This window comes from Etheostoma cragini, chromosome 15 (assembly GCF_013103735.1).
Source record: "Etheostoma cragini isolate CJK2018 chromosome 15, CSU_Ecrag_1.0, whole genome shotgun sequence".
NCBI classification, from domain to species: Eukaryota; Metazoa; Chordata; class Actinopteri; order Perciformes; family Percidae; genus Etheostoma; species Etheostoma cragini.
Window position 1 is genome coordinate 14,757,319 of NC_048421.1, and position 14,303 is coordinate 14,771,621.

Consider the following 14,303-nt stretch of genomic DNA (forward strand, 5'->3'; position numbering starts at 1 on the left):
CAGCTTAGTTTCTAGATGTAGACAGTCACAGAGGACAGAGTAACGGGAGGAAAACTCAACAGATAGCAGTCGGTTATAAGTCGGTCTCAAGGTTTACCAGTTTACCAGTAAACGCAACATTTTGTCTCGTCTGTGTTTTTCAGAAAACAGCAGTGGTCGGTACTAGTAGCGTCTGTTAGCTGTTAGCTCCTAAAGGACGCACCGGTGCTGATGTCCTCCCATCCGGTTTAATCCTGTTTATATGGATATGGTTTAATTTTGTTACATGACCCATTTCTTCTGTAAAGCCGTGCCTGTGTTGGATCTCTCCTGTACTCTCTCTCCACGCAGCCCCGCCTCACAGCGCCGGTCCACACTTCTGACATTTGTCTAAAGTTTTAATTTTTTATTAACACAGCTGTATATTGTTAAATATGAGGGGCAAACCTTTATTTGTACCAGTGTTTCCGCGGGTAACTGCTATCGCTGCCGCCATGGCAAAGAACACAGAAGAAGTTATTGAATGTATTTAACTTCAGTTGGTAGAGTAATAGCGTGTGAGACGGAGCTGCTGGACCTGGGCCAGAGATGTGACCCATGGCCAGAATATCATAGTTCATAAAAATGCAGCGCAGTGACGATACAGACATTTCATACACACGAAGTGTGTATCCGCCATTTGACCCGTGCTGGACCTTTTCATAATGATTAACAGTCACTCTGTGAGTACGTCCATCACACTCCCTCGCTCTCTCTCTAGCTCTTTTAATCAGTTATTGTTGTATTGTAGAAAACAAGTGAAGGAGCTTTCTCAGAGATGCATTAAAAAAAAAAAAAAAAAAAATCCTACGCTATTTATTTCAGATAGCATGTGTTGCAGCTGTGTGTCTACACAACTTCAAAATAAGAAGAATGTAACATAATATAGATCGGAAAGCAGTTATAAATAGCCTATGTGACAATTAAATTTGTTTTGGTTCAAATCGACGAATAATCGTGATCACAATATTGATAAAAAATAATCGATTTATTATTTTGGCCAAAATCGTGCAGCCCTAGTGTGTTGACGTTTCTATCATGTGGCTAGCGCTAGCAGAAGTAAACCAACAACAAAAGTGAAGAAGACTTCACAAACGCGTCAATGGGAATTTTGAACTAGAGCAAAGACTAGAAGATGACTCGTGAACTTCTGTTGTTGAGAAGCGAAAAGCAAAATCGTACATAACTGCAAAAAACATGTTGTAAAAGTTATATTTTGTAACTTAATCACTAGTTATTACATTAAACCCATCTTGAATGTCATTATTTATAAGGGCACACAAAATGTATTAATTTATTAATAATTTGTGTTTAAATTTCTTAAATATTAATTATTTAAACTATGCCAATTTTTTTGTGTTTCTTCTCCTGCTCATTTAACTTTGTATGTTCAAGTTAAAAAATACAAATTTCAAAATTTAGTAGCTTATTTTCTGCATTTTCCTTGATAATCCTTTATATCGCAATCGAAGTATTATCGCTAAATGACTTTTTCTCCAAGTTGTGAATTTGAACGTAACTTTTGGCCAATTTAGACAGCCCTCATTCTGACTATACAACCCTAGTAGATATATTTTTGCTTAACTAAGTGATGTATGCATGGAAAAATATTTTTTTTTGCAAATGTTACTAATATAAACTAATGTTTAGCCCCAACAGATTTAAAGTAGTTATACCATTCTTGCTTGTGAAGAAAATCTGGAATCTTGGATCTTTTTTTTAATTCTAATTATTCTACTCACTCACAATGATGATTCTCTTTAGCAGGCCTTCTTTTTCAACCTTCAGGGTAGTAGCTTGCTGTGCAGTGGTGACAAAGCACAATAATTGCCTTGTTCAATACTCTCTGTATAGTATTCTAACCTGCTGAAAAGCAAATTTAAAGCTATAGTTTAGATCTTGGAAGCTGGTAATAGTACATCCAGGTACTCCAGCCTGGTGCCAGATTTAAAAATAAGGTTCAGGCTCAGGGTTTTTTAAAACTCTAAGACTTGTACATATTAACCCTCTTGTCACAAGCTTACTTTTCTAAACTCCAGACTTCTGAATACATCTCCCCCTCTGGGTTTAGGTGCTTTTTACCTAGTGTTCGAGTACATGGACCACGACCTCATGGGCCTGCTGGAGTCAGGCCTGGTCCAGTTCTCCCATGAGCATGTCCGCAGCTTCATGCGCCAGCTGATGGAGGGTCTGGACTACTGCCATAAGAACAACTTCTTGCACAGAGACATCAAATGCTCAAACATACTTCTCAACAACAGGTAAGAAACAAGACATGAACACCAGAAATAAAAGTGTGTGTGTGTGTGTGTGTGTGTGTGTGTGTGTGTGTGTGTGTGTGTGTGTGTGTGTGTGTGTGTGTGTGTGTGTGTGTGTGTGTGTGTGTGTGTGTGTGTGTGTGTGTGTGTGTGTGTGTGTGTGTGTGTGTGTGTGTGTGTGTGTGTGTGTGTGTGTGTGTGTGTGTGTGTGTGTGTGTGTGTGTGTGTGTGTGTGTGTGTGTGTGTGTGTGTGTGTGGTAGACTGTTGTGGTTAATTTGCGGTTACAGCTAGGCCATCACCAGTCAGTGGTTTAGCAGTAACATCCGTATCACCTACAGGTGTTTAGATCTACTTTTTATTCATTTGTTTACTTTAGTACCTCTGATCCCTTTACACAAGTGGACATTTACAATATTCGCTGTAATGCAGCTTTATCCAAATCAACAACTTGGAACATTCCTGCAGATGGTTTTAAATGCAGCTGTAGTCTGTAAATACTGTTAACTCAAAACCAAAAGCTGCCGAAAGCTAACTTTAATGATTGCACTGCAAATGTTTTGAGGTGCGTCAGCAGCAAAGATAATTACTCTGCTACAAACTGGGCGTTTCAGATGACAGCAATGAAAGGAGTACAGCAACTTCTCACAGATGCTTGCTCAGTTTAATTCTGCATCCAATGCATAAACATTACAGGATGCAAGGAAAAGTTGAACGAGCTTCAGTAGCTGAGATGCTAATAAATAAACTGCTGGAATGTGGGTCTTGCTGTGGAATGGCGCATTTAGAGCCAATAGTAACCTGAATCAAAATAAAAAATGGAGGGAGAGGAGTTGTTTATTTAATTTTTTCCCAGGGTGAGTTACTGCCTCAGTAATTTGTAGTTGTTGACAGAGCTTGTTTTCTCATGTTTGGTAGTGTTTGCTTCTGATATTGGATTTTTGTTTTGTTTTTCTGTTCAGAGGTCAGATTAAACTAGCTGATTTTGGTTTGGCCCGGCTTTACAGTTCAGAGGAAAGGTAAGTTTTTTTTCTTTTCTTTTTTTCTTCTTCTTCTCATAAATGTTTGCAATGTCTAAGGGAACCCCCTATGTTCATGTCATGTGTTTATGATGATTGAAGCATTAATTAAGCCTCACCTTAAGCATGGATTTCCCACTTTTTACAATGAATCTCCACTAGATGGTGGTGTCTGTCACAGTTGTGTCCTTTAGAGCAGGGGTCTTTTGACTTTCTTTAATCCACGGAAAATGTTTGTGCACTCTGGAACATCTACACTCTATGAATTTGTACTGAGTCTCACCGTCTTTTCACTTTTCTTGCCCCCAGTCGGCCGTACACTAATAAAGTAATCACACTATGGTACCGCCCCCCTGAACTCCTGCTGGGAGAGGAGAGATACTCTCCAGCCATTGATGTATGGAGCTGTGGGTGAGTATGACTCTAGGTGTATTTCCATCCACCTGTGAAAACACAGGTTATTTCAAAAAAGTCTTGAAATATCTCAAACGTTTTAACGGGCTGAGGCTGAGTTGTTTGTGATCAGCAAGTTTCAGCCAGCCCTGCCGTCGGACACCAGGCGCTGGGCTTTGTGCTCAGCTGGCCGAATCAAAGACGCTACAGCGACATTCTCGGGTGCTGCTGCTGTCTGCTGAAGAGGCTCCACTACTCTCTTGGTGTGCTAGCAAGCAAAAATAGTTTTTTGACTGGACAATTGGCGCCACTTGCTGCTTATCTTGATAAACCAACTCCCAATAATCACACAACAATAGAGGATGGAAACGAGCATACTTTTGCTTTTTTTTGTGCCAAATCTCAATGAAAATTTGGATGGAAACCTGACTATTGTTTTGCATTGCCAGACCAACGTCTATAAAGGAAGAGGATGGTCTGGCTAGTTCACACAACATTCTGGGATTCAAGGAAAACATGTTCTGGTTCATTGCAATACCGTTGCCTCTGTAAAATAGCCTTGGGGAGGAACTTGTTTTTGTGGAACATGTGCTTGTTCAAATGTTGTTTTATTCGTGCAACAGAAAACTCAGATTGGACAGATAGTCTAGCTAGCTGTCTGGGTTTACCCTGCAGAGATCAGACCAGATTATAGAATGCCAACACAAACAAAGCAGAAGGTGAGGGACATCAGGCGGATCTTCTGGCATGTGGTTGTTGTTACACCTTCTGTCCACTAGAGGGCCTTCCAATCTTAGACTGGCCTTGCGAGGGATCTACATAATGGCACGTTGTACTTCTGGCACGCCACTCTCTTTTTACATTATTTTCCACCACAAACACACAGCGAGAAAAACAACTCAACAGAGAACTCTGTAATGAAACATTATCTAACAAGTGTATTGAAGCGGCTCCGTTGTAAAGACCAACAGTGCTCAGTTAGCACAATGACATCATGTTGGAAAGCAAAGCCGAAACGATTTGTCATAAGCTAAGTAACAATAGCGTTAGCCACGATTCTAACGGCATTGATATATAGACCAAACGCTGCTGTGCTCCTATTTAGGCTCTTATAACTTACGACGCAAATAAGAAACCAGAACGAGTTAACTGATGATAACATAAGCATTTTGGCTCGGTGGATGTTGACTTTTTTAAAGTCTTGTTAAAACTATTTCCCATCCATCTTCTGATTTCCAGCCTCAGGCTGTCAATCCCCCTTGAACCTTGTACTAACATATCGTTTGCTCACAATGCCTCGTTTCTCCCTCCCGTAACTTAGTGTTCATCAGACGTGACATGAGAAGAGTGAGATTAGCTAACGATAGCCGACTTATTTATTAACAAAAAATAAATTTGAATAGTAATTTCAGCATTTAAATGTGTTGAGGTGTTTAAATTAGGTTTGACTTTCAGAATTTGTTCCAACAGCCCTAATGCTCACATCTTATTCTTCTTTATCTATGATTAATTATGTCAGAATATAAATGGGAAATCATATAGGGTGTGTCTAACTGGAAATGTATCTTTATAAATCAAATATAGTATAAATTATTGGTCACAATCATACTGTCTCACAGAGACATTCCCACTTTGACACTGTGTTTTATGCTTTATTTCAAGCTTGTTGAGTGGAAATGTATATTTTTTTTCCTACCTCTACCCCTTCTCTGTGATCTCAGGTGTATCCTGGGAGAACTATTCACCAAGAAGCCCATCTTCCAGGCTAATCAGGAGCTTCTACAGCTGGAGCTCATAAGGTAGGCTGTCTTTTCTTGAAAACAACACCTCAAGTAGGAACCTCTGCTACAAACCTTCACACCCTGTTTTTCTCTTTCTTCATCACTTCTTTGTCATTTCCCTCAGCCGTCTGTGCGGGAGTCCCTGTCCTGCAGCCTGGCCTGACGTCATTAAACTTCCCCTCTTCAACACCATGAAACCCAAGAAGCAGTACAGACGGCGACTGCGGGAGGAGTTTGCCTTGTACGTAGCCATGCTGAGCTTCCCCAAAGTAGCAGTGATCTCCCTTCGTCTGTTTCTAGAGTTGAAAAATCTCTCCCCTTCTGCACAGTTTACCTACTCCTGCCCTGGACTTGCTGGACCGAATGCTGACCCTCGACCCTGCACGGCGCTGCACATCCGAGCACGCCCTTAACAGTGACTTTCTGAGTAATGTTGAGCCAAGCAAGATGCCGCCACCAGAGTCAGTAGCCCCATGGCCTCTGCTTTCACCTTTTCATCTAGATTGTGTCAGACATATAACTGATTTTTCTCGTTGTGAGAGATAATGGGAAAAAATATGTAAATGCACACTGTGCATACTTTGTTTAATACTTTATTTTGTTGCTTATATATATTTATATAAGCGATCATTTATTTTGATTTGATTACATATTTGTAATTAATGGTTGTGCTATACCGTTTTGTTTCTCTTTGTATATCTACCTTTCTGGCTGTGTCTCCAGTCTTCCTCACCATCAGGACTGCCACGAGCTGTGGAGTAAGAAGAGAAGACGTGCACGTCAGAGCGGGGTGCCCGAGGATGTGCCTGTGCCTAAAGTGCCCCGTAAGGATGTGACTGGGACCTCCAGCGGAGAAAACAGTCGGACCCAAAGCAGTCCGGCAGGAGCCCCACCCCCTCCACCTGGAAAACCACCCTCCACAGCCAATTTAGAGAGTGAGTTGTCAGGTAACAGCTGCATCCCAAAAGCATTTAGCAGAAACTCACATCAGACATAAGATAGCTCAACTGGGGGGGGGGCGCACACTTTACAGCAGTGTTTTCTCATTGTCCCATCTTATGCCAAATATGTACTTATTCGTTACCTATGTTGACAGAGATTGGGTGCAGTATGCAGACATACTGTTTCACTGCAAGTGAAAAGTGACTGAGATTGATGTCAAAGACTACAGTATTGTAGTTTCATAGTTTGTATTCTGGTTGCGAAAATGTGTTTTAGGCCTGGGAGTTGCTGCAGAGCAGTTGAACCAGACAGAGTTGGCGGTGCTGCTTAACCTTCTTCAGGGTCAGACGGACCTCAGCCTACCCCAGGTGGCCCAGCTCCTTAACCTCTCCAACCCAGAGACTCTCTCCAACCCAGAGACGCTCAGCCAGTCGTTGTCTGCCCTCAGTGAGGCCTCTGACCACCAGGGGGCTCCAGAGGACCAGGCCCGCTCTGCTCCCAGGTCTCAGCCACCAGAGCCAACTCCCGAACCCCAGGAACTCTCGCCGACATCTGGAGACCCGCTCAGCCAGGAAGACCAGGCCAATTTGCTTGCTCTCATTTTGGGTCACATCATCAAGCCACAGACCGAGGAGCAAGGCGATGAGAGCAATGGCGTCCAATCAGAGGAGGCATTAATGCGCGGCTCGTCCGCCTCTACTACTGATCGCAAGGGCAAGTCTGGGTTTAGTCTCTAGTGAGTTACAGAAAGGGGGAAACCAAACCAGGGTCAGGTGAAATTCTCTGCAGACTGCACGGATGAGGAGAGCAGGTCGGAAAACAAACAGAAGCTGAGTTTTTTTTACACAAAATTCCTGTATACTTTATCAAATTAATTACACTTTAGACTACCTGAAGAAATCAACAAAACTATCAATTAACCAAATGTATTTGGTCATTAGACTTATGAATCCCCCACCCCTTACTTTATCCCCCGTGTTTCCGTAAACATGCACGCTCACTATTATCCCCTTTTACCACCTCACATATTGAAAATTGCAGTACCTCATAAAATGTCTGGAGCGTTTGTCGTCACACGTAACCAGGCACAGGTTTCGGTGCACATGGACATCTCTCTGGTGTACTCAATAAACCAGAAGAAAGTTAAGTGTTATTAATTTGAGTGAAAAGTTTCACACTATATTGTTCCCTTCCACATTTCTCCCACTTCCTTGTTTCTTTCTCACAGTCTTTGTTTCTGTATCTGTCCCATCTCCACACATGTTCTTACTTCATTTTCATTATAAAGCAGGTGTCATGGTTTCTTCACAGGAAGAGATGTTGCTTTAAACAGTCTGTATGTCAGCCTTTTTATGAAGAAAGTGATAATAAATTATCAAGTGAAAATAAATGTTTTGAATCTTTAGACCTCACCTGCATGCATTTCTTTTAAACTTTGGTTTGTCACACTTTTTTTTTTTGTTTTGTTTTAAACTGTGCACTCTGACTCCGATATTAATTAAAAAAACAAAATGTGATTAGCAAGTTGAATAAAACTATTGACTGTGCTGCTGACACTGGAATGGTAACAGTTCTGTTTTCTTCTGGTTATTTCTCCTGTCAAGGCCTCTGAAACTCTTTCTGCCTTGTTTACCTTGCACTGCTGTAGATCGTAAGAGAAACTCGACACTAACCTGGTTTAGTGACCTTGTCGTGACCTTTTTATAGTGCTTAAAATTCTCCTACATAAGTCACCCTTTCTGTTCATCCAGCTGTACATGCCCTTCCTAATGTTTCTCACTCAGTGCCCACATTTTTTACTTTTGTAGAAGGTGGTTTGGAGGAAAAACAAATACAGATGCATCTTTTTTTGTGCATACATTAATGCAATTATTTTTTGGAATCGTAGTGAAGAAATTCAATGCTTTACTACGGTTAATAAACATTCTTTAACAGTGATTACTAGACACATTAAAACAGCATTTATTCAAATGTCAGCTTTTAGATATGCTATATCGGAATTGTTGCATGATTGTAGATTCTTTTTTTACTTGGCTAGAATTAAATGTATTTGTAGGTCTGAATATTTCTAGTATTGTACCATATCTACGCAGTGTCTTCTGGTTAACAAGTTAACTTTATTGCAATACTGGCCGATGTGTTTTCTCTTAGAATGGTACTGAAATGTACTTCGTAGTGTTTGAAGAGACACTTAAAGTGCTCTGCTCCCCCTCTTCTGGTGAAGGTAGGGAATGTCAACATTGTGTGACTCCATGTCAGGCCCATTGGACAAAAATACCTTTTTACTTTCCCCAACTGCATATCAAATAGAAGATGACCAATTAGATTAAGGCGTATCGTATTGATAGGCCACATCGAATTTAAACGTTATTTGACAAATGATACCTAACAATTTGTCCTCTGTCCTGTTTTGGCCCCCTCAGATGGTGCAGCAACCAAAAGGAAACGGCTTGGGGCCGACCAGGTGCCTTCATCTGTTGAGCAGCGTCCACCTTCTCCACCTGGGCCACCTCCATCAGCTCCCCTCCTTGGAAATGCCCAGGGGGTCAGGTCTGACACCCAACCCAGCCAGGACATCAGCCCTGCCGTTGCAGCTGCCTTGCTCCAGCTCATCTCTCAGCAGGACTCGGAAGCTGGGGCCCCTCAGCGCAGCAAGGACCCATCTCCTGTGGATGCTCTGGCCCGCGGACAGCCCGCCCCACCCTGGGTTGTAGACTCTTCGCCGAAACCATCAGCTGCAGCTGAGGCCCCAGCAGGACTGGGGACTGCTGCTTCTACCACTGCAGCACAGTTCCCTAAGGACCAGGACCTCCGCTTTTCCCATGGAGCTGCCCGCTGACCATCAATCATCCTCTGAGACAGACCTAGGTATCTTGGGACAGATCCAGCAGTCCCGGCTTGAAGGGAAAGGCAGAGGAAGAATGCAGAGGGACACCTACACATTATGAATCACTGGACCAGGTAGTTAAAGTTGCATCAAAGATTTTGAAGTCGAATGTCTGAAATTAAGAGATTATGGGCATTTTCAAGGTTAATAACCTCACTACCCTCTGAACAAGCTGTCTTATCGGAGGGCGTATTTGGACCTGGTGTCAGTAGGAACTTAACAATCCATTTAGGGACAGTCACCACCTGCAATCCCTTGCCCGTTCCTCCCACTGAAGGTGCTGACTTGAATGAAGTTTAGCTATCAAATTGAGTGCCATGCAGCTGACACTCAACTTAGAAAGCAACTGTGATATTTTTTCTCCAAAACAAATGATTGTCCAGTCCACTGCAGTGCCCAAGAACTCACCAAGTTATCAGTGTTTTGGAGAATAAAGTAGCTGTCCTCCACTCTGTGATGGAGTGATGTATGTGACGGTGTGACGGAAAATTAGGTGGGGCTAAAAAATACCGTGTATGAGTTTATTTGAGGCAATTAGCACACTGATAAGAACACTGGAGGACCATGAGTTTCCCATTGAACCTTACATGCTGCCTGGCTAGCTCCCCTGTTTTCAGCCTTGTGCCTCCTTTGTGACCCCAACGACCCCTGAATGATCCGGGCCTAGCAGGGACCTGTAGGTTAAGTTTCTGCTTTGGATGGCACTTATCACAGTGTGCATCTGCAGGACTAAAATTTTTTTATTTTTACTCAAAGGCTGTTCCATATTATATTCTGTCTGTCATCACTGGCCCACATGAATATTTTTCTTCCGTCACGTACAGCTAACTTCTGTGTCCTAAGCCTGCCATTCGCAACTTTCCTGTCTTGAATATGGATTAAACCACTACATTACAACGGACTGCTTCATCATACACATGCTATTCTGCTAGTTAAAGTATGAAGCAGTAACACACGCACACGCACACACACACACAGAAACTGACTTTTCCGGCTTGTCCTGGTGGGCTGTGAAAGCCTCAGCTAATATGTCATTGCCTTCCAGCCAAGTTGTGCAACAAAAGCTTTTTCTTTTTTTGTGGCAGTTATTTTCTACATAAAGAAAATAATACACGCTTAAAAAAAATAATGGTCCACTGTTCTGTTTCCAATTTTCTTTTTCTTTTTTTTTTGCTTTGGTAAAGGAAATGGAGGAGAAATGGTTTCATGGTGTCTGTAAAAAGAAAAAAATATTTTGTAATATATGTTTTCTTGGTTCAGTTTATTAAAGGAAGTAATGCGACCAGTTGAATTGTCTATCCTGGCGTCTCTAAATGTTTCTCTGAAGTTGCCACTAGATGGTAGGCATTCACTCGTGCTACTGCTCAAACTACTGGAAGTCTCCACAGTCAGGCCTTGGCAAAGCCTGATCTAAATTGGGCTAAATTACACACCGGGTTTCTAGTGTTTCATTTCACTCTTAGAATCTGGAAACTCATCTTTCATTCTACAGTCTACTAGAAACCTATCAAGCTAGTAAAGTAATTGATCAAACAAGTACAATGACTAAAACCGAATTGAAAGTACAGGTAGGCTAATTCATATCTAAAAAAAAAGAATACAATCTAATTAACCTAAATCTAAAAGAATATGCATAACTACATCTTAAACATGAAAAAGAATTAAGATTAGAGTAAATTGTTTTCAATCCTATTTAATTTTTTTGTCGTATCCAAATTGCTTTATTCAGTCATTTCATTACTTAAGACCGAGTTTTGCATGTTTATGAATATCAATCTGCTGTATGTCCTTTTTCTCTGTTAACTGACACATAATCTGTTTGCTATCATGCTTGGAGGCAAACAGTATTGTTACATATCACTGTAGGCTTTTGAACACATGGTTGGAGGCTTGTTTAAAACACTAAAGACGTGTGGCAGTTGGAGTGTATAGTTAAATTTTTCCTGTGAAACATTAGGTTTTATAATTAATTGTTTCCTATACACTGCCTAATATGTGCAAGTATATGACTGACCCTGGGGATGGAAGGTGCTCTGTGTGCCTCAATCTAATTTATGTGTTTATTCCATTACCACTTGGGTTGATCTCTTTATGAAGATCCTGACAGGCAGACAAGGATCATAAACTGTCAATTGGCAAAGAGAGAGAGAGAGAGAGAGTGTGTCTGTCTGTCTGTCTGATTTGTGTGTGTGTGTGTGTGACTTGTGTGCGGCTGTTTGTTAGGATTGGCCTCATGCATATCCAGACCAGATCCTCACTTGGCAGGCTTACAGAGCTGCTTACCCCTCTGGCCCACCAAGCAGCTGAGCCTTCTGGGTGAGAGATCCTTTCAGAGTGGAGGCAGTGGGAGGCTCACCTGCCCTCTAGCACGGGCCCAGTGTGAGTGAGAAGAGACAGTGCCGTGTGTGTATGAGGGTGTGTATTTTTCTGTCTGATGCCTTCGCCCATCGGGACTCCAAATAATAGTGAATGTGCCCGCAGGGAGTTTCCAGAAGTAGTGGGCAATGCCAGTGCCAAGTCACAGAGACTAGACGAATAAATCAGGACTGAGGAGTGACGAGAGGGAGGTGCACGAGGCTGCGCCATCAATCAGAAAGGCACCTTATGGGGAATGCCCATAAATGTGCCACGCTGCCAGTCTGAAGCACGTTCTCGCTATGGCAGACAACGACGACGGCGGCATCCAAAATGGAGCCTCCATTTTGGATGCTGTCGCTTCACTGTCAGCTACAGTGATTTTGGAGGACTTCCAGGCAAATAATGCATTGACTGTCTATTTCAGTCAATTCATCCAAAATTTCTTCATGCACTTGTATTTTTTTTCTGCATCATTTCTTGGTCTAATTTTCTCAGTTCATGTGCAAGCTGATTGTTAAAGCATATATTTGAAACATATTTTACCACCATCTTAGCAACTAGCTATCCTTTGTCCACTATGTGAAGTCTGGCAACCTTGAACAAATGGCCGCTTCTTCCAAATGAATGTAAAATGATGTACCCAGCTACCACATTACACATCTGCCACAACCCCAACCGACTACAAAGCACAGAAGAATGTGTATCCTTCTTCTTGAACATCAGCCGTTAGACAAAATGCTGATGGATTTTGAGAAATATGTCTACTCTGCTAGCCCGAATTGCTAGCAGTCAATCATAGTTTATTATTTGTTGTTGTTGTAGAAAGTCTGACTTGAAGCTGTGAAAGTGCATAGTAACTTTTTAGATGCAGAAACTTTCTAAGCCACAAAGTTAATTGTCGTTTTTCAGCTTGCCACAACAAACAATGTAAGAATCTATCTAAAACTCCTGGCAAATCCGTCCTTCTCAACTGGTGCTACATTTTAATTTGGCAGAAAACTCACTCAGGATGCAAGGAAAAGAAGAAGAGGGCAATCTGGGATGGAGACGTGCGATTGATAGACAAGGAAGGAGGGCAAACTGACTGGCTTTGGAGGGAGGAGTAAGTGGAATGAAACATTTAAATGAATATTTTTTATGAAGTGTAGACAGTTTGTATTTATGCAGTATTTAGATAAGTCTTATGGATGGCTTGAAACTCATTTCTTTTCCCATTCAGGTGTATTAACTCAATCCAGGATAACACTCAAAAGTGCAGAGTTTGTGTTGGAGATTTGACTGCTGCAGGCTTCTCCAGACAAAACATAACTATGAATTATGCAGCTAAATCGCTCCATAAATTCAATCACTCATTTTTTTAATCACTTTTACTCCTTACTATTATAAAATTCTAGATTTAATTTGAAGGTAAAAAAAATAGGATCTGCACTATTAAAATCTCTTAACGGACTCTTTAAAACAATTTAATATCTCTTGCTCCAAATGGTGTGTGTCAGTGTGTGTGTGTGTCAGTGTGTGTTCCTTTGTATCTGTGTGTGTTCCTTTGTGCAGTGTAAATCTGGGCCGCTGTTGTCTCTCTGTGCCATGCTATGGTTTGATGTTGAGTTTGATGACTGAGGCTGTTTGATCAGTGACTATGTGTAAACTCAGAGAGGGGAGAATGGGACTCCCGCAGTCCCACATCTAACACACACACACACACACACACACACTCACACACACATGCAGAGTGATCAGCTAATGGAAAGCATGAATAGTAAACTGAACATGTAAAAATCAACAGATTAAAAAAAGAAAACTGTGTGTATATATATATTTTTTTTTTGAAGGGATATTTAAACCCTTTGACCCATACTTGAAGAGCAGAAGAAGAAAGAAATTAATTATGAATGCATTTTGGGTGGTGAGCTAATTGTGCTGTCTTCATCAGGTCCCCTCTTTGTCTTCTATCAAACAAAATTTTATGTCAGTTATTTCATTTATGGCTACATCCTTATTTATGTGATATTTTCAAAATTGATTGACTTTATCCCAGCAGTGATATATGCTTTAGTGCTGCAACAGCATGCTTTATTGATGCCATAACACCATCTCCATTTCTATCCAGTTTATAGTTTTGTGAGAAACTGCTGCCACACACACTCATAATTTCTTTATCGCTCAACAGCAGTGGGTCCAACCAAAGAGGTTTTTAGGAGGCCAGATGATACATGTATGTGTTGATTTCCTGCTGTCAGGTCATGAATCCAAAAATAATCATATGAATTCCTTTGGTTTAAATTCAACCTAAACTGAAGAGTTTTTTTTTTGTCTTACATCTGCTCTATCAATAATCAATAATGGGGGAAAAAAAGCTCAAAAGGGAAAAGACACTAGCTTAAAAACAATCTTTCTCTGACCTTTTTACAGTTACCTCCACTTCCGACACAGACACGTCACCCTCTCTGCATGATGCAGCACTTTTTGCAAACCAAAGTACTTTTCCAAGGTCTAAGCATCTCATTATTGATTCAATTCAAACAGCTTCATTAGCAAGGCAAAATTATTGTCTCTCTCTCTGTGTGTGTGGATGCTGCCGCTTTAAGGGCAGAGGGGCTGGTGGAAAAGGAGGGGGGTGGTGTTGGTGCTGGTGAATAGGGGGGGGGGGGG

The 14,303-nt window shown here is 41.4% G+C and overlaps 1 protein-coding gene across 2 annotated transcripts in view; it reads left to right on the top strand.

Annotated features, from left to right (window-relative positions):
* cdk12 (cyclin-dependent kinase 12) overlaps positions 1-10,584 on the top strand; it is an 18,905-nt gene extending 8,321 nt beyond the window's left edge. Inside the window, exons 6-14 of one of the 2 annotated variants that reach the window (XM_034894755.1) lie at positions 2,090-2,279; positions 3,237-3,293; positions 3,603-3,704; positions 5,408-5,485; positions 5,592-5,708; positions 5,797-5,928; positions 6,191-6,402; positions 6,686-7,123; positions 8,833-10,584. In XM_034894755.1, coding sequence (XP_034750646.1) covers positions 2,090-2,279; positions 3,237-3,293; positions 3,603-3,704; positions 5,408-5,485; positions 5,592-5,708; positions 5,797-5,928; positions 6,191-6,402; positions 6,686-7,123; positions 8,833-9,248 — 1,742 coding nt within the window. In that variant the 3' untranslated portion in view covers positions 9,249-10,584. Of the gene's footprint in view, positions 1-2,089; positions 2,280-3,236; positions 3,294-3,602; positions 3,705-5,407; positions 5,486-5,591; positions 5,709-5,796; positions 5,929-6,190; positions 6,415-6,685; positions 7,124-8,832 lie in introns of both variants that reach the window. The other variant, XM_034894753.1, reaches the window with a different exon arrangement.
* Positions 10,585-14,303: the final 3,719 nt, after the last annotated feature.